This window comes from Nerophis lumbriciformis, linkage group LG31 (assembly GCF_033978685.3).
Source record: "Nerophis lumbriciformis linkage group LG31, RoL_Nlum_v2.1, whole genome shotgun sequence".
Classification (NCBI taxonomy): Eukaryota; Metazoa; Chordata; class Actinopteri; order Syngnathiformes; family Syngnathidae; genus Nerophis; species Nerophis lumbriciformis.
In genome coordinates, this window is record NC_084578.2 from 5,207,846 (window position 1) to 5,228,705 (window position 20,860).

Here is a 20,860-nt window from a genome sequence, read left to right on the forward strand (position 1 = left end):
CATAAGGCGCCCTGGGTTAAAAGCCGTGCCTTCAATGAACGGCATATTTCAAAACTTTGTCCACCTATAAGCCGCCCGGTGTTGTAAGCCGCATCTAACTGCGCTAAAGGAATGTCAAAAAAACAGTCAGATAGGTCAGTCAAACTTTAATAATATATTAAAAACCAGCGTTCTAACAACTCTGTTCACTCCCAAAATGTACGCAAATGTGCAATCACAAACATAGTAAAATTCAAAATAGTGCAGAACAATAGCAACATAATGTTGCTCGAACGTTAATGTCACAACACACAAAATAAACATAACGCTCACTTTCTGAAGTTATTCTTCATTCATAAATCCCTCGAATTATTCTCCTTCGTTGTCCGAATTGAAAAGTTGGGCGAATGTGGGATCCAAAATGTCGTCTGGCGCTGTCTCCTTGTCTCCCTGTCTTGGTGAACGTCACGTGTGTTCGCCTTCTGTCATCCACTGTTCCCACGCAGTTAGCAGTCTAGCTTCGAATGCCCTGTTGACACCAATATCTAGCGGCTGGAGGTCTTTTGTCAATCCACCCGGAATGACGGCGAGTATTGAATTAAGCGCGTAAGCGTGTCTCTTAATGTGATGTTATGAGCTAGCAAATATAACAACTACACTACCCAGCATGCAACGATAGTGACGAGCATGCGCGGTAGCCCTGAGAAGCGATGTTGTATGCTGGGAGTTAGAATGTGGTTATGAGCACGCTGTGAGTAAACGTTGAGAACTCAGTTAAAACGCCTCGTCTGCATTATTTATAATTAGACAGACAACACACTTAATAGGAGCCATTTTGGGGTCTTTACATAAACACACAAATGGAAATGAAACGTCACATATCCCAGCATGCACCGCGCGCTTCTTCTACGGGGAAAAAAGATGGCGGCTGTTTACCGAAGTTGCGAGACCGAAACTTTATGAAAATGAATCTTAATATTTAACCATATATAAAGCGCACCGGGTTATAAGGCGCACTGTCAGCTTTTGAGAAAATCTGTGGTTTTTAGGTGCGCCTTATAGTGCGGAAAATACGGTACTTTGTATAATCCTGCACGGAACAAACCACCTTTATTGACCGACCATGTGTGTGTTTGTGGAGGTTTGCGTGTGTTTGTCTGAAAGTACATTATAAACATATAAACACATGAAGTGCACATACATGTAGGAATCACGTTAGAATAATAATATCAAATCAAATCAACTTTATTTATAAAGCACATTTAAAATTTACCACAGGGGTAGCCAAAGTGCTGTACAATGAACAGGTTAAAAGATAAAACGAGTACCGAGCAAACACAACACAACACAAACAGAACACGATAAAAAATAAATAATTAAAATAGAATAAATAAAAACATAAAAACAGGTTCACAGCAGGTGTATTATGGGGCGCCATTGCAGGATGGATATCACTCAGTGTTAAAAGCCATGGAATAAAAGTATGTGTGTGTATGTATATATATATATATATATATATATATATATATAATATAGATTGGAATAAAGTGAAAAAAATCAATACAGTTATGCAGGATGAAGATTGAGCTGTAATACCGCTAGTTTAATGCTAACGTACAATGGACTAGCTCAGGGGTCGGCAACCTTTACCTGTCAAAGAGCCATTTTGACCAGTTTCACAAATTAAAGAAAACAACGGGAGCCACAAAATTATTTTGAAATTTAAAATGAAATAACACTGCATACAAAGTTTTTTTTCTTGCTTTGCGCTATGTATAAACTAGGGGTCTCAGACACGCGGTCCGCACCTTAATATGAAAATGTAATGTTCGTGCGGCCCGGGAGTTTTATATGAATGGCGCTTGACAGCGTCATACTTGCCAACCCTCCCGATTTTACCGGGAGACTCCCGAATTTCAGGGCAACAATTCTATCGAACGTCTGCTGATTTTCACCCAAACAACAATAATAAGGGCATGCCGTGATGGCAGAGCATTTAACGCCCTCTACAACCTGTACAAACAGCGTGCCGGCCCAGCCACATGTTGTGTGAGGCTTCTGCTTGCACACGTAAGTGACAGCAACGCATACTTGGTCAACAGCCACACAGGTCACACTGACGGTGGCCGTATAAAACAACTTTAACATCCATCCATCCATTTCCTACCGCTTATTCCCTTCGGAGTCGCGGGGGGCGCTGGAGCCTATCTCAGCTACAATCAGGCGGAAGGCAATGTACACCCTGGACAAGTCACCACCTCATCGCAGGGCCAACACAGATAGGCAGACAACATTCACACTCACATTCACACACTAGGGCCAATTTAGTGTTGCCAATCAACCTATCCCCAGATGCATGTCTTTGGAGGTGGGAGGAAGCCGGAGTACCCGGAGGGAACCCGCGCAGTCACGGGGAGAACATGCAAACTCCACACAGAAAGATCCCGAGGCTGGGATTGAACTCACGACTACTCAGGACCTTCGTATTGTGAGGCACCTCAACCGACGCACGGAGGGGGGGGTTGATGTGTTGGGGAGCGGGGTTGGGGGGGGGGGGGGGTTGGTGGTAGCAGGGGTGTATAATGTAGCCCGGAAGAGTTAGGGCTGCATGGGATTCTGGGTATTTGTTCTGTTGTGTTACGGTGTGGATGTTCTCCCGAAATGTGTTTGTCATTCTTGTTTGGTGTGGGTTCACAGTGTGGCGCATATTAGTAAGAGTGTTAAAGTTGTTTTATACGGCCACCGTCAGTGTAACCAACTGTTGACCAAGTATGCCTTGTTGTCACTTCCGTGTGCAAGCAGAAGCTGCATACAACATGTGGCAAGGCTGGCACGCTGTTTATACAAGTTGTAGAGGGCGTTAAATGCTGTGCCATCACGGCACGCCCTTATTATTATTGTTGTTAGGGTGAAAATCTGAGAATATTTGCCCCGGGAGATTTCTGTGAGAGGCACTGAAATCCGGAAGTCTCCCGGGAAAATCGGGGGGGTCGGCAAGTATGCAGCTGAGCCGCATCAGAGTGGTCAAAGAGCCGCATGCGGCTCCGGAGCCGCGGGTTGCCCACCCCTGGACTAGCTTATAGACTCAAATTAGCATGGCACAGCTGGACAATCATTCACACCAACATTCATATTTATGGACAATTTGCAGTCTCCAAGGAACCTAACATACATATTTTTGGAACTGCATAGAAGTTGAAACACAACATTTAAAAGGAGCAGCGACTTTAGTGATAGGCTTTAGTTTCACTACTTGCCCTGAATGCAGACTTGCAGGCACTCACAGGAGTCTTTATTAGTCCCGACTTGGAGAATAAACACATTGACAAATTTAATCAGAAAAGGTGTTTTTATATATAAATATTTTTCAGTCAGATGTTTTGCTTGTCTGCAAAGATTCAACTCCTCTGATATAACATTTAGTAAAAACGCTGCATACAGACACTTTGTGTTCAAATACTTTTGTTGTGAGTTTGTGGATTAAAAAAAAAAATTGTTACTGAAATAATCATTAAATTTGCTTTATTTGTTGGTACACATGCATTTACAGTACCGTATCTCAAATTCAAACTGCACTTTAATGTAATGTTATTCAATACAAAATACAGAATTAGAGTTTTAAAAACTCCACAATGTGGGTCACCACTTGTTTGCCAAAGCACCAGTGAGAAGCAAGCAATTAAAGAATACAAATAATAAATAACCATTTGAAAGTGTTGTTTAGTAAATGTTAACTTGGAAGAAAAGTCTTATAGTATTCAGTACACCAATGATAATTTGTTTACTACAAAATGCACTTTTGATGACAAGCAAGATAACAAGAACTTTGAGAGGGGAAAAATGTTGTCTTTACTCTCACAAAATGTACCAAAAAAGAAGCAAAACTGTGACCCTAAAACCAGGTACAGTTACCTGTACTCTTACACCTGTTGTAAACACAAATATAGATATGAACAAAATGACAGTTGTCAGCTGTGAGCTTATATTATTACCAGGGTTGCAACTAACAACTAATTTGATAATTGATTAATCTGTGGATTATTACTTCGATTAATAATCGGATAAAAGAGACAAACTACATTTCTGTCTTTTCCAGTATTTTATTTGAAAAAAAAACAGCATACTGGCACCCAGTGACGTGCGGTGAGGTTGATGGCTGGTGAGGCACTGACTTCATCACAGTCAGATTTACAAACATATGAACCCTAAAGAGTATCTTATTCACCATTTGATTGGCAGCAGTTAACGGGTTATGTTTAAAAGCTCATACCAGCATTCTTCCCTGCTTGGCACTCAGCATCAAGGGTTGGAATTGGGGGTTAAATCACCAAAAATGATTCCCAGGCACGGCGCCGCTGCTGCCAACTGCTCCCCTCACCTCCCAGGGGGTGAACAAGGGGATGGGTCAAATGCAGACGACAAATGTCATTACACCTAGTGTGTGTGTGACAATCATTGGTACTTTAACTTAACTTTAACTTTACACATACAAACTGTAGCACACAAAAAAGCACATTTAATTAAAAAAACGTTATTATGGTCTTACCTTTACTTAGAAATTAAGTCCATGCGTAAACTTTCCACGTGCAAGATTGAATCTATTTAAAAAAGTGTAACCGAGGGTTTATAAATGTCGCCTATACTGTATGAAACTACAAAATAACAAACACGGAGGCTCCAGTTTACACGAGGACCACTTTATTTACATTCTTTCAAAAACCTCCGCAACGTGACATCCCTTCCGCTCTTAGCGCCTTCAAAATAAGAGCTCAAGGCATATACTGTATAACAGCGCATAACAGGAACTTAACATCACAAAGAGGAAAGCCCATGAAAATAGGTTACAAAAGTTATTTAATAAGAAGCCAAAAAGTGCAAAAACAATAATGTTCGTGTTGGAGGAGTTGTGAATTAGATACACCTGCAGTCTGCAGGTGTACCTAATGTTGTGGCCCTGCAGTCATTCACAACTCCTCCAACACGAACATTATTGTTTTTGCACTTTTTGGCTTCTTATGAAATAATTTTTTTAAATAGATTCAATCTTGCACGTGGAAAGTTTAAGTGTGGGCTTTAGTTGATATAACAATTCTACGGCGGGGGTGCGGGAGGCGGGATTACTGGAGCCTCAGCCAGTGCGTCTTTTGCAGCCGTTTTATGATCGCTCAGCACAAGAAATACGTTACACACATACAGTTGTTGACAAAATACACTGTACATTATATACCTCAGCTAACTAAACTTTGGAAATGTATAATATAGTTCATATAGCAATACAGTCTCACTGCATAGCAGGCCAGCAGTTAGCCGAGTCCGGAATTCATGTTGAGGCACTGAGTGACGTGCCTCCACTGGCTGCTGTTCACCGCACCGTCTCTTCTCAGTATTTGAACGGCAAATGTGAAAATTCAGCGATTTTGAATAAAAATAATCTAAAACTGGTGAAGTTAAATGGAAAATAACTTTATACCGTATTTTCCGCACTATAAGGCGCACCTAAAAACCACAATTTTTCTCAAAAGCTGACAGTGCGCCTTATAACCCGGTGCGCTTTATTACGATTCATTTTCATAAAGTTTCGGTCTCGCAACTTCGGTAAACAGCCGCCATCTTTTTTCCCGGTAGAACAGGAAGCGCTTCTTCTTCTACGCAAGCAACCGCCAAGGAAAGCACCCGCCCCCATAGAACAGGAAGCGCTTCACCCGCCCCCATAGAACAGGAAGCGCTTCACCCGCCCCCGGAAGAAGAAGAAAAAACGCGCGGATATCACCGTACGTTTCATTTCCTGTTTACATCTGTAAAGACCACAAAATGGCTCCTACTACGCGACAAGGATCCGGTTCATAAAAAGACGCAATCTCTCCATCCGCACACGGATTACTACCGTATTTCACAGCAACTGATATTCCTGTGAACTGCACTGTGGAACGGGAGCACGTACGGTGAATATTCGCACCACAGGGAATGAGAAGTCATCCTTCACTGTGGTTCTAGCTTGCCATGCTAACTTCCTCCCATGGTGATATTCAAAAGGAAGACCTTGCCAAAAGAGACCTTTCCAGCCGGCGTCATCATAAAAGCTAACTCGAAGGGATGGATGGATGAAGAAAAGATGAGCGAGTGGTTAAGGGAAGTTTACGCGAAGAGGCCGGGTGGCTTTTTTCACACAGCTCCGAAGGCGAACACACCTTCACTAAGACGGGCAGATAGCGCCGGTCGACATACGCCAACATCTGCCAGTGGATCGTAAATGCCTGGGCAGATATTTCGGTCACAACTGTGGTCCGAGCTTTCCGGAAGGCAGGATTCACAGAACTGCTGCACAACAACAGCGACACTGAATCCGATGACTTCAACGAGGCGGAGCCGGCCATTTTTGGATCCCACGCTTGCGCAACTTTTCAATTCGGACACCGAAGACGAAGAATTCGAAGGATTTACGAATGAAGAATAACTTCAGAAGGTGAGCGCTATGTTTATTTTGTGTGTTGTGACATTAACGTTCGAGCAACATTATGTTGCTATTTATTGCTCTACACCATTTTGAATTTTACTATGTTTGTGATTGCACATTTGCGTACATTTTGGGACAGAGTTGTTAGAACGCTGGTTTTCAATATATTATTAAAGTTTGACTGAACTATGTGACTGTTTTTTTGACATTCACTTTAGCGCAGCGTTTTTTTGACATTCACTTTAGCGCAGCGTAGGCGCGGCTTATAGTCCGGGGCGGCTTATTGGTGGACAAAATTATGAAATATGTAATTCATAGAAGGTGCGGCTAATAATCCGGTGCGCCTTATAGTGCGGAAAATACGGTAGTATAATCACTGGATACATATAACAATTTAATTTTTTTTTTTCTTTTTTACATTTTTTTTCTTTCCATGATGCCTCACCTGCCTCTAGTGACTGCACGTCACTGCTGGCACCATACTTATTTTGATTATTGTTTCTCAGCTGTTTGTAAATGTTGCAGTTAATAAATAAAGGTTTATTTAAATTAAAAAAAAAGTAGCCTCTGCGCATAGCATAGATCCAACGAATCGATGACTAAATTAATTGCCAACTATTTTTATAATTGATTTTAATCGATTAGTTGTTGCAGCCCTAATTATTACCTTGATCAAACATAGCGGAAAAGTCTGTTGCAAGATACTGCAGTAGTAAACAGTAGGGATGCAACGGTGCTCAGTGTAATCCTGCATGGAACACGCGACTTTAATTAAAAGAATAATTGTGATATTAATCGAGATCGCATTATATGGAAAAATTCATTGTGATACATTTTTTTATGCCATATCACGCAGCCCTATCCTCTAGGCATTTTGCAAGAAAAGGCAGATGTGTGAAATGCTGCGGGAATAAAACTTAGTAAGATATAGAAGACGGAGCTATAGTTAGTTGGCTATATACTGTCTGCCAAGTATGACATAAGTACACGACAGATTGCAATTGAAACATGCCAAGCAGCAGCGTCTTTTTTGAAAGCTTTGGCAAGCTGTTTGAAGTTTAAAAAGTCTTATTTTCAAGGTCTAACGGTAAAAAAAATGCCATGGCTGCACGCCACATTCAATTACATTAATGGGAAACCCTGGTGATTACAATTCAATTATTTGTGCATATTTCATCAATGTCCTCCTTGTTTTTTCTTTTTTCTTCCCCTATGTCAAGGAGCGGCTGTTGAGTCGCCAAGGTCAGCAGGGTTGGAACCGACTGTTTGACCTCCTTCAGGCAGAGCTGGCGGCCCGACCGGGAGAAGCGCACGTCAACATCAAGCTGGTCCAGCTGTTCAGTCAGGACGGGCAGCTAGAGGAGGCGGTTAAACACTGTCTGGCCACTGAAAAACGGGGCTTGCTGCGCCACAGTCTGGACTGGTACACTGTGGTGGTGCGCACACTTCAGGTCAGCATGGTTTGCAGTCTCCAATTTAGCCAAAAGCTACCTCAAACAAAACTGAATATAAAAATTAATGAGGAGCTCATTGAACAAGTACCTGAAGTAAAATATTTGGGCATAATCATAGACTTTCAGCTGAATTTTAAAAGTCACATTAAGAAAATGTGTAAAACCCTGAAGGCAAACCTGGGCTGTTTTAAGATTATAAGAAACTGCTTAACTCTTAGCTGTGCTTTTACTTTTATGAATTCAATGATTCTTTCACACATATCTTATGGCTTAACTACATGGTCCCAGGCACACCAGTCATCAATCAAGACCATTGAGTGTCTTTATAACCGCGCCTTGAAAGTCTTAGACAAGAAGAGTATACGATATCATCATTGCCAAATTTTAACCAACTACAATATTTTAAGTTTACCAATGTTATTTTGTTACACACAGTCAAACTGTTGTTTAAATGCTTAAATGCTCCCCAATTGACCTGCAAGGCACTTACAAGACTGCAAAGTGGTACCAGATCTACCACCCGAGCAACGTCAAAAGGCAACTGTTGTGTTCCATTCCGTAAAACATATTTTGCCCAGACTGCCTTTTCAATAAAAGGACCACAACTATGGAACTCTCTACCTGACACTTTGAAAAGTATACCTGCACTTGTCACTTTCAAGAAACAAACAAAATTGTGGCTAGTTGAGCAACAATCGTGTTCCCATGTTTAGTTTTTACTAATTTTTAGTAATTGGTTTTTTATCTTGTCGGCACTTTGTGTTATTAGGGCCCGCATGGCCCATTGTAAAAGGAGTCCCAACGGGAGTCCTTTTGCAATGGGACATAAGGACCTATTGTTTTTCTAAGGTTTTATTATTATTCCGCCGCCTCTTTGAGCACTAATTTGACCCACTTAACTTGCTTCAAAACTCACCATATTTGACCCACACATCAGGACCTGCAAAAATTGTCTTTTAATAAAAAAAACAACCCCCAAAACTCAAAATTGCGCTCTAGCGCCCCCTAGAAAGAAAACTGCTTATAACTCCCAGTACGAATGTTGTAGAGACATGAAACAAAAACCTCTATGTAGGGCTCACTTAGCCCTACTTTTCATTAATTAATTTCCTCGGGCAAAAATCAACAGGAAGTTGGCAATTCCCCCTTCAAGACAAAAAAGTACTAAAAACAGTCACTTTTGCCTCTTTGAGCTGTAATTTGACCCCCTTAACATGCTTCAAAACTCACCGAACTGAACACACACATCGGGACTGGCACAAATTGCGATCTAATAAAAAAACCTAACCCCAAATCTCAAAATTGCGCTCTAGCGCAATTTTTTAATAAAACACAGAAAAAACTGCTCCTCGGAAGAAAAAAATGACAAAACTGCCTGTAACTCCCACTGGGAATGTCGGAGAGACATGAAACAAAAACCTCTATGTAGGTCTTACTTAGACCTACATTTCATAAATTGACAACCCCCAGCAAAAATCAACAGGAAGTTTGCTTTCCCCCCTTCAAAACAACATTTTTGTAAAAACCGGTCACCTTTCTTCAAAATCTATCTCCTCTGAGCGCGTTTGTCGTTTCGGCTTCAAACTAACACAGGAGAGAGATTAAACCCTTGTGATTAAAAGTATAGATGGGCGTTTTAATAACTGCTCCGGTTTTGATTTTATGACCCTTCAAAGACCCGCTGCGCTGCTGTTTTTTTAAGATGGCTGCTTAAAAGCAGGAAGCACCAGCGTGCCCACACAATGCAGACAAGGTAGGTACACTAGACAAAAGTATTGGGACAATTCTGACTAAAAGTAGACAAAAGTTTTGGGACACTTATGACTACCAATGGACAAAGGTATTGGGACAGTTAGGACTAAAAGTAGACAACAGTATTGGGAAACTTAGGACTACCACTGGACAAAAGTATTGGGACACCTACACTGGCCAAAAGTATTGGGACACTTAGGACTACAACTTGACAAAAGTATTGGGACACTTAGGACTAAAACTGGACAATAGTATTGGGACACTTAGGACTAGCACCTGCCAAATACGCGGGCCCGACCAATGCTGCTTGCAGCTTTAATTATTATTGGCTTTTATCTAGTTTGCATTTTGTCTGTATTATTACTATTATCATTATTATTGACTCCTCTCTGTCTTCTTTTTATTTTCCTATTTTTAATGATGTTAGATCTGTGTTGTTGTTGTTGGGGACAAGTGTTGTAAATTAGCTTGGGCTACAAACACTATGATGCATACATTGGATAACTGTTTCAGATATCTATGTTTCTGTATCTGTCCCTATTTCAAATAAACCTTTATATAGTGGAGCTGTTAAAACAAAACTAATAGTGATGCAGATGATCTGGTTTTGAAAAAAGGTAACCGATAATAATAAAAGAACTATGTCATTAAGTGTGAAGACTGGCTGACTAAAAGGCAACATGAGAAAAGTATGATTTTAACACAAGAAATTAATAGTCATGATTGTTTCAGGACTATCTGGCCCAGCCAAGCATCTCCAACAATGAGAAGATGTGTCGTCGTCTCCAGAGAGAGCTGCTTTTGGCTCACTGCAACCTTGTGAGAATCACACTGTCTGGAAGCGATGTGCAATCTTGCCTCGATGCTCTCAGGTGGTAAGTGCCCACTTATGTCAGACCTTACAATTCTGCCCTTTTTTTAGTTGAAGCATCCCTCAACCTTTTATTTATAAATTGGTGTTGCTTAAGGGCAACCACATTTTTTAGGGGGAATTGTGCCCATCACTCACAATCCCTATCTACAGAACTAATGAAATTCACTCCATTTTGCCTACAAAGTGCTCTAAATACAGCCCAAAACCTCTGTTTTATATACACACTTAGTCTATATGTAACTTTAACAGGCACATTCCTAATAACATGTAATATGTATGTATTTTGCTCCTTTTAAGCATACAATGACGTGTTAATTTCAAAGACGCATCACGTTGGCTTTTCTCTTCAACAACAACACTAATCATGGCAGACTTGATGAGAGTCAACAAAGACTACTTTGGGACAAATGATGATCCAGAACTTTTTATTTTTGAGCCTGAATATAAGGAGGATGATCTACAAGTTTTAGAAACTGTGTGCTTGACACAACACTAAGCATCATGTAGCAGTATTGCTAAGTGCTAAACCAGATGTACAAGCTATGAACATAAAACAATCACTTACTGTACAATGTCTCCTCTCACTGGGATGCCGACTGATGGGATGTTTATTTCTTCCTGTTTAGATGAGGAGTTAATTATAATCCTCACAAAAAGTTAGAAAATAGTTGCCGCAAACAAGTTTCTTTTTGTGTCTTTCTCGCCATTTCCGGGTCTAAGTTGGATGTCAAAGTTGACCAATTTCTCGGTTTGTGTCCACAACCTTATACGATCCAGGTGAGAGGCCTGATTTATAATCCAGAATGAACTTTTACCAACTCAGAGGCGATGCAGCAGCTCACTATGTAAATATAGCAGCATAAGCCAGTTAGCACTAAATAGTTTGTCTGCGTTAGCACCTATAATAACAATATCGATAATACTTGGTACATTTTCCAGTCATGAAATGTAAATGGAGTTTTGTTAGCGTTTTTTTAATGTTTTTAGAGTGCTTTATGGGCGGAATAGTGTACGGCCATAAGCTGTATCGTTGGCTACCTCATACTTGCCATATTTTATGACTTTAAATGCATAAAAATAGAAAAAACATGTTGTCTTGTATGGGGATTGTGAATGATCGGCAACAATCCAAAAAAATGCAGTTCCCCTTTAACCAAGATTGCACATTAATAAATCAATTTAGCAGCATATTGATGTTAAGCTGCCTCATTTTTTATGGACATAACTGGAATTGTAAATGTCTAACTAACTGAATTTGGTTCCAAACAAAACATACAAGTACCATGTGTTCTTGCCTGTACATGCATTGTGAAGTACACAGTACCTGGTTGACACCGGTTTCCCCCGCTGTTTAAAAAAATAAATAAAATAATGACTCCCTGATTTTGGTTATCACAAGTCAGTCTTTCCCACAGGGCAGGCATCTATTTGTGGTGGTGTGGTCGGGGGGCGGCGGCGGCAGCGGCGATGACCAAGAAGAACGCGGAGTTGGAATATAATTACAACACTTTATGTACATATTTATATACAGATTTGAACAATTAGTTATTCACTGAAATATATTTATTAATTGTGGTTCTTACAAAAAATATATCTTATAAAATATAAAAGCTAAAATGTCTCTTAAAGCTCTGCCCCTTTAATTAGTGCATACTAAATAATTTAACTTTAGCCTACTACTACAACCATATTATTTACCAGCAACATAAAGTGAAACAGAGGCAGAGGTGTATGTTTTGTCGTGGTCCTCTCTATAAGGCACATAAGAATATAAATTAGGACCCTTTTCATGAGAAAAGTGCATTTCTGATCTGACCCTGCTTTATTTTTCAGTGTTTGCTGAGTCTCACCTGTTCCCTCCGCCCTAATTTTTCTACTTGCCTGACTTCTCAAATCTACTTGCCCCAATATTTTTACTTGTCCTGCCTAGGTTTTTTTCTGGCTGTGTAGTGCTCATGGCTTATATCTTACTAAAATCCTTCCCGTTGACTATTTACAACACTACACAGTATTTATTATTATTATTATTATCTATAATTACATTTAAATGACATTGCATACATGTAAAATTAAATGCTATTTCACATTATTTGACAAGTAGCAGTTACACCCATCTGAACAGGTCAGCCACCTGTTTAAAGCCCGATCACAGTTGAAATCTTGAAATGAAGGGCCTTTAACGGCCAAAACATTAACCTGGACAACATTTTAACAGCTGGTTGGCTCAGATTTTATTCTTTTCATTGCATTCACATGCTGCAGTATTACCCTCGTATTTTGATCCCGTCCGTCTTCGTGTTCTTCTTCTTCTTCTTCTTCTGGCCCACCAGGTGAATTAAGTGCTATTGGCGGAGTTACAATGCATAGTAGGCTACCGCCACCTACTGCACCGGAGTTGTAAATACAAGGTACATTCACAGACAGAGTCCCATTACTTTTATGAGCGGTCGAGCGAGTCAAAAGCCGAAAAATCCATTTGTGGCGGACGTAATTCTTTTGTGGCGGGCCGCCACAAATAAATGAATGTGTGGGAAACACTGCAAGTTGATATTTCTAGAACAGTGTTGCGCTGAAGGTTTTTTGCCCTACGCCTTTACAATTGTGATTTATTAGAATTGCTGATTCCGTTTTATTGTCTGCGTGCATGCAGTTTTGACCAGACCATGCAGAAACTGAGCAGTGTTGCAGGCCACCACACAGACGAGCTTAGTGAGGCGTTTGTGGAGATGCGGGGTCACCTGTACTTGCACGCTGCCACACTGCTATTGAAGCTGGCTCAGGATCGTCAACAGACATGGCGGGCTGTCATCGACCTCTCAGCGCTATGCTACCTGCTGGCCCTGCAGGTACCGACTCACTCACACAAAGACTTCACATAAACATACAGTATGAGTGAAAGAAGTGGCAGTCGATCGCCAGCCAAGCATAAAAAAAAATAGACCTAAAAATTAGCGATCATCTATCTTCTGCAAGACGTTCCTTTCGTCACTTGATTGACATTCACGGCACCCGAGGGTCTTGTGAGATGACGCTGGCTGCAGCGAGATCATTATTAAGAAGAAATGACCAACAGGAAGGCGAGAAGCACTTTTTATTTCAACAGACTGTCGCGCCGTACCTGCTGTCAAAACTCTAAAGACCGGCCGCACAGTTCCTATCTTCACAATAAAAGTGCTGCTTCATCCTGCCTGCGCTAACAAGATAAGAGTCTCAGAAAGCTAGCGTGCACAAGCCAGCAATCTACGGAGTTTGCCACCAATGTATTTCTTGTAAAGTGTATAAAAAGGAGTATGGAAGCTGGACAAATAAGATGGCAAAAAGCAACCACTTTCATGTGGTATTGGACAGAAAGGAGGACTTTTTTTTTCTCCTCCATTTAAAAATGTGGATGTTATCAGCAATCAATGCAAGTCATCAGAATCGGGTAATACACCAACTTATATTCTTGTCTTCATGAAAGAAAGGGATCTATATGTGCTTGTATTATCATTAAACACCTTCAACTTGTTAACAAAAACCTCTCTTTTATAAATACATGAATATAAATTATATATACCGTATATATATATGAATGAGGTAGATCCCCTTGAATTGGTCAATTGAAAAGTAGCTTGCCTGCAGAAAATGTGAGCACCCCTGCTATAATGTGAAGCAAACATAACATGGATTAACAATCTCCTTATTAAAACCAAACAACAAGGTCAAAGCGCATGCTCACACACAAAATGATTTTGGTGTGTTATAACCATGTTGCTACAATTTATAAAAAAAAGAAGAAAAAAAATAGTTCTCTACCTTGTTGCTTGCAAATGTTTTTGGCATGCAACCCACAATAGGAGGCGAACACATACAAGGCGGAGACTTGATGCGGAGAGGTGAGCGGGAGAAGAGGGTTTTCTTTTCCCGATCCTCTATTAAGTCTACTGTCCTTCTACGTGTCAGGTTCAAACACTGATGACATCTATTAAACAGGCAAGAAGCAAGGAATCATGCAGAGACAGAGTTCAATTTGGCTTAATGAGGAGAGACGTTTGGGCTGTACTCTAGTTACAGAAACAATTCCAGCCCACGTGCTCCTCTATTTATTTGGGAGGTCCCTGGTTACATCACTGAGGCCGCCTCTAAAAGGAGTAGCCGCACATTTCATGCAAAGCAGCTTCCAGTACGCACAATACGTGACGGAATGTGCTGGGGGCCTTGTGATTGCCTTGTCTCTGCTTCGTCTGCGTGCTGTCGTTTTATCTTAGTGGAGGTCCTTGAAGTCCTTGAGTGTTAGTGGGCTAAGACAAATAAAATATCTGCGGCGAAGCAACCCCTCATAAGCCGTGGCTGATAACAAGTTTTGTCCTTGCACAGATAAAAAAAAGTACAACTTGAGCACAATAGCTAATAACTATAGCAACGGCCTTTAAGCATAAGAGCTGTATGATAAATTACACATAATTATTCTAACACTATGTTTCCTTCCTTCTTACATGGCTGGTTTGTTGGCTGTTGTGGACCCATATTGAGTAGGCAAAATAGAGTAGACAAAGATTGATGAAGGGCAAGAAAAAACACACCCACTGAAGCACTGGCTGCATAAACAGGATGTGACGTAGGAGGCTCCGCCTCTCCGAAATGGCAGCGCCGCGAGTGTCCTGTACTGCACAGGAAGTCAGGTCATCAAAACAGCAGCACCTAAGACTTCCACCAGCACGCTTAATTAATGAATGAAGCATTAGTAAACCCAGACATGGTTCGCGCACACAGACATAGTTGGTGTGATCTAAAGGTTCGTAAACCGAAAAGTTTACAAATAGGAGTTCATAAATCGAGGTTCCACTGTAGTTCCGACCTAGACAGCACCTGAGACGCCTCTTACGACGGACTTATGCATTGCATTGTGTTTTTTCTGTCTTACTCTCAGGTTTCCAGACCGAAGCCAAAGGGGACTAAAAGAGATCAGGCAGCCCCGCAGTTTTTGGAGCTTCTTGCAAGCGACAGGCAGAGCCAGGCTGGCCACATGCTGCTGAACCTCAGTACTGATTCATCCAACTTGATCAGAGAGGTAGGTCTCCAAGTCCACCAAGGGTTGGTTGTGGTGTGGTGTTGGGGGATGACAACTTGTTTCCTCCAAAAGATTTGAGAACTATATCTCTAACTGATCCAATACTTGTGCCGTAAACATTATTAAAAACCCTTCACTGAGTTGTTTTTGTGTACATACACAGGTGGTGGAAGCCTTTGGGAACCGTAGTGGTCGAGACTCTCTAGTTGAACTCCTGTTTGGACGACAGAGCCCTACTGGATCTTTCATTGCAAATGATGACTTCCATTCTGTTAGTGCACAAGCTCCAGAAATCTCTCAACTGGCCAAGTGGGATGCAGGTGCAAATCTACACACTCAAATAATAACTGTAAAATATGTTTTTGTCCATCCATAAAATTGTAAAGTTGAGTAATCTCTAGGAATGGGTTTTGTTTACATTTTAATCGATACTGGCACCAAATTGGAACTTCAAAAATGGTACCTTGGCTTAAACGGTGTCTGACCTGGTACTTAGTAATACAGTAAACAATAATAAAATCCACCAAAAATGTGTCATAATTATTGCCACAATACAACATAGATAATAGTGGTGTCAAAAAAAAGATTTCCAGATGAATCGTGATTCCTAACCAATTCCAAAAAAATCACTTTTTTTCATTTATTTATTTATGTTTTTCAATCTGTCCTGTCCAGCCAGAAAAATCAAATTGTTGATGTAGAGCAGGGGTGCTCACACTTTTTCTGCAGGCGAGCTACTTTTCAATTGATCAAGTCGTGGGGATCTACCTCATTCATATATATAATTTATATTTACTTATTTATGAAACATATGTTTTTGTTAACAAGTTAAAGGTGTTTAATGATAATACAAGCATGTTTAACACATATAGTTAATATTGTTAATAAATTAAAGGTGTTTAATGAAAATACAAGTACCGTATGTTTAATACGGTACATATAGTTAATATTGTTAACAAGTTAAAGGTGTTTAATGATAATGCAAGCATGTTTAACACATATAGTTAATATTGTTAATAAGTTAAAGGTGTTTAAAGATAATACAAGCATGTTTAACACATATAGTTAATATTGTTAACAAGTTAAAGGTGTTTAATGATAATACAAGCATGTTTAACACATATAGTTAAGATTGTTAACAAGTTAAAGATGTTTAGTGATAATGCAAGCATGTTTAACACATATAGTTAATATTGTTAACAAGTTAAAGATGTTAAGTGATAATGCAAGCATGTTTAACACATATAGTTAATATTGTTAATAAATTAAAGGTGTTTAATGATAATACAAGAATGTTTAACACATAGTTAATATTGTTAACAAGTTAAAGGTGTTTAAAGATAATACAAGCATGTTTAACACATATAGATTCCTTTCTTTCATGTAGACAAGAATATAAGTTGGTGTATTACCTGATTCTGATGACTTGCATTGATTGGAATCAGACAGTGGTGCTGATAAGGTCCGCATTTTCGAATGGAGGGAAAAAAAAGTCCTCCTTTCTGTCCAATACCACATGAAAGTGGTTGGTTTTTGGCATCTTATTTATCCAGCTTCCGTACTCCTTTGTATATACTTTACAATAAATACATTGTTGGCAAACTCCATAGCTTGCTAGCTTGTGCACGCCAGCTTTCTGAGACTCTTATTTTGGTAGCGCAGGCAGGATGAAGCATAGCTTTTATTGTGCAACTGTGCAGTCGGTCTTTGGAGTTTTGACGACAGGTACGGCGCCAGAGTCTGTTGAAATAAAGTGTTTCTCGCCTTCCAGTCGGTAATTTTAATGAGCTGGCAGCAGCCAGCGTCATCTCAGAAGACCCTCGGGTGCCGTGAATGTCAATCAAGTGACGAAAGTGACGTCATAGTGAAGATTTATGATCGCTCATTTTTAGGACTATTTTTTTAATGCCTGGCTGGTGATCGACTGACACACCCTCCGAGATCGACCGGTAGCTCGCGATCGATGTAATGAGCACCCCTGATGTAGATGATCATGTCTGCTGTACAGATTTACTTTAGAAAAGAGAAGTGTTGGATACTTCTCTTGTTGCCTTATTTGTATTTGACTTTATTAAATGTTTGGGTAGAATTTTTTTTTAAACAAAACCTTTTCTTTTTTTTAAGTAAGGCGAGTTTAGGTTGGCAATACAGATTAAAAAGAGCGTAAGACTGTGTGCGTCTTGTCGAGACTGCATTGCCGACAAGTGAGACTGTACAATTAATCAAATTTTAATAACAAATTAGATTTTGGCGTCTCAGGATCATAAAAATATTATGATCGAAAAACATGACTAATAGGTTGCGCAACGTAAATTCAAATTCCTGGGCTTGTAACGGTGAAACGGATGAGTGAAAAAAGACCACCTCTGCTAGACGTTTAGGATCAACATGGTTGCTAGTATGCCTAATCAATAAACTCAACGAACAAAGTAAGGTCATATGACTTCCACGTTAACGTAACTGCGGACGGAATCACAGAATCGGTTAATGAAACAGAACTCGCTGAATATCACGTATATTGACATAAATGTGTGTGAAATGCTGTCATTGTGAGAAGGAACATATGTTTGGGAAAATAATGTCCGGTAGCGCTCATTTATCCCGAAACACGTCCTAAACTAAACAATGTCGAGACGGCCACTCAAAACATTTAATGCATTTAATTACAAACATTTTGTAAAATGGTATATGACCCAAAAAGCATACAATCTATGGTGGTGAAGGAAAAGGTAAAAAATAAAGGAATTTAACAAAAATGTAAACAAAAAACTGCTATTATCTAAATGTTTTTTTGTTTTTTTGTTTTTTTTAACTTGTTTATTCATTACCAGTTTATATTCAGTTGTTTTAAATTATTTTGAAAGTTGAGTTACGGTGGTACAATAAATAATGTTTCAATTTATTAAATAATTGTGTTACTAATCGTGATTTCAATATCAATCAAAAATAATTGTGATTATTATTTTTGCAGTCATCGTCCAGCCTTACTGACTTGTAGCAGAGTCTGCATTCATTTAGCACCGAACTGAACAACCAGTAGAACTGGGTTTCGGTGCTCATCCCGAGTCATCTCATATTGTAATTAATCATGAGCTCAATATAGTCAAGGTTTGGTGTGACATGACACTTTAAGCCAGCACATGTCACAGTGCGCAGTACAGCTACTCAAATATAAAAACACAACTATTCAACATATTCCATTGTTGAAAAATCCCATACCTGCCAACTACTCCGGTTTTCCCGTAATTAGTACGGTTTTCATCAACCTATTCCGGGTTACGGTTGCAGTGATAAAAAATAAGTTTTTTCATTAATTAAAAAAAAAAGTTTTTAAAGTTTTATTCACAAAATCGCGTAACAACAATGACAATCGACACTGCTTCCCGTAACTTCCTATCGAGCCATTCCCAATGCCATGCGCGAGGCTATTTATAGCACCGCTGCCAAGCACGAGGCCATTGTTTCCAAACGAGCGAACGATCATGGAATCAGCCGGAGAAAAATCGCATATGAGTCTTAAACCGAAAAGAAAACTGCAGTCATTCCGTGAAGAATATTCAAAAGCCTATCCGGGAATAATTATCCGTTCCAAAATGGGTGAAAACTACGCGAATTGCACCTTGTGCAGACAAGATTTTTCGATCGGACACGGAGGAATTAGCGATGTAAAAGACCACGTTGGGACAAAAAAACACAAGTCTAATGCCGTTGCTAGCGATACAAGTGGAAAACTTTCAACGTTTTTCGTCGCCCAAACAGATTCTTTGGATGTGATAAATGCCGAAGTTTTATTTACGGAGGCAATAATTGAGCAAACAAAAAGGTAATGACACCAATGTTATCTATTGGAATTGTTTAGTACTGTTATACTGTTAAAAGTGTTTATACTATTTATGCTTTCAAGTCCAAGTTGAAGAAATCTTGTTAAATGTTGACAGCATAACTACCAAAATACAGAAGTATGTCCTTAATATTTTTGCAGTGCTATTTCTGTTGAAAAGTTAAAATGATTACATTAGAGATGTGATGTGCCACTTTTCAAGTGTCTGATGGCTTAAATTAATTTTCATTAATTTTTCATATTTTGAATTCTTTTGAAAGGCTTACAAAAAAACTACATTTGAATTGTAATTCCATGCTATTGACAGGACTATTAATTTTAATGAAGTTAGCTTACCATGTTTACAGTATGATAATTGTGATAGAAATGTGAATTTTAGGCACAGAATATTTTTTACAATTGAACAAGGCAGTAGATTATACAAGCTTGGACAGAAAGTTAATAATGACACCAATTTTTTTTTAACGGAATTGTTTAGTACTGTTTTACCATTTGTTTACTGTAAAAAGTGTTTATACTGTTTATACTTTCAATTAACAAATTGAAGTCTTGTGAAAGGTTGACAGGATAACTGGCATTAACTGTCAAAATAATTTCAAACTATTGAAGTTAGCTTACAGAATAAACATGTCAATCAACCCATATGATTTTTGCTGTAATATTTTTGTTTTGAAAAGTCACTGAGACTGATAGAAAAGTGATGGTTTTAGCAACATTTTAACCTGTCTGAATGCTAATACCGTATTTTCCGCACTATAAGGCGCACCGGATTATTAGCCGCACCTTCTATGAATTACATATTTCATAATTTTGTCCACCAATAAGCCGCCCCGGACTAAAAGCCGCGCCTACGCTGCGCTAAAGTGAATGTCAAAAAAACGCTGCGCTAAAGTGAATGTCAAAAAAACAGTCAGATAGTTCAGTCAAACTTTAATAATATATTGAAAACCAGCGTTCTAACAACTCTGTCCCAAAATGTACGCAAATGTGCAATCACAAACATAGTAAAATTCAAAATGGTGTAGAACAATAGCAACATAATGTTGCTCGAACGTTAATGTCACAACACACAAAATAAACATAGCGCTCACCTTCTGAAGTTATTCTTCATTCGTAAATCCTTCGAATTCTTCGTCTTCGGTGTCCGAATTGAAAAGTTGGGCGAATACGGGATCCAAAATGGCCGGTTCCGTCTCGTCGAAGTCACCGGAGTCAGTGTCGCTGTTGTTGTGCAGCAGTTCTGTGAATCCTGCCTTCCGGAAAGGTCGGACCACAGTTGTGACCGAAACTATCTGCCCAGGCATTTACGATCCACTGGCAGATGTTGGCGTATGTCGACCGGCGCTATCTGCCCGTCTTAGTGAAGGTGTGTTCGCCTTCGGAGCTGTGTGAAAAAAGCCACCCGGCCTCTTCGCGTAAACTTCCCTTAACCACTCGCTCATCTTTTCTTCATCCA

The 20,860-nt window shown here is 39.6% G+C and overlaps 1 protein-coding gene across 3 annotated transcripts in view; it reads left to right on the forward strand.

Annotated features, from left to right (window-relative positions):
* Positions 1-20,860, forward strand: part of ranbp2 (RAN binding protein 2) — a 74,717-nt gene that overhangs the window by 12,512 nt on the left and 41,345 nt on the right. For all 3 annotated transcript variants that reach the window (XM_061926077.1, XM_072911995.1, XM_072911996.1), the window contains exons 5-9: positions 7,654-7,884; positions 10,372-10,514; positions 13,164-13,359; positions 15,423-15,563; positions 15,727-15,883. In XM_061926077.1, the coding sequence (XP_061782061.1) occupies positions 7,654-7,884; positions 10,372-10,514; positions 13,164-13,359; positions 15,423-15,563; positions 15,727-15,883 (868 nt within the window). The remainder of the gene's footprint in view (positions 1-7,653; positions 7,885-10,371; positions 10,515-13,163; positions 13,360-15,422; positions 15,564-15,726; positions 15,884-20,860) is intronic.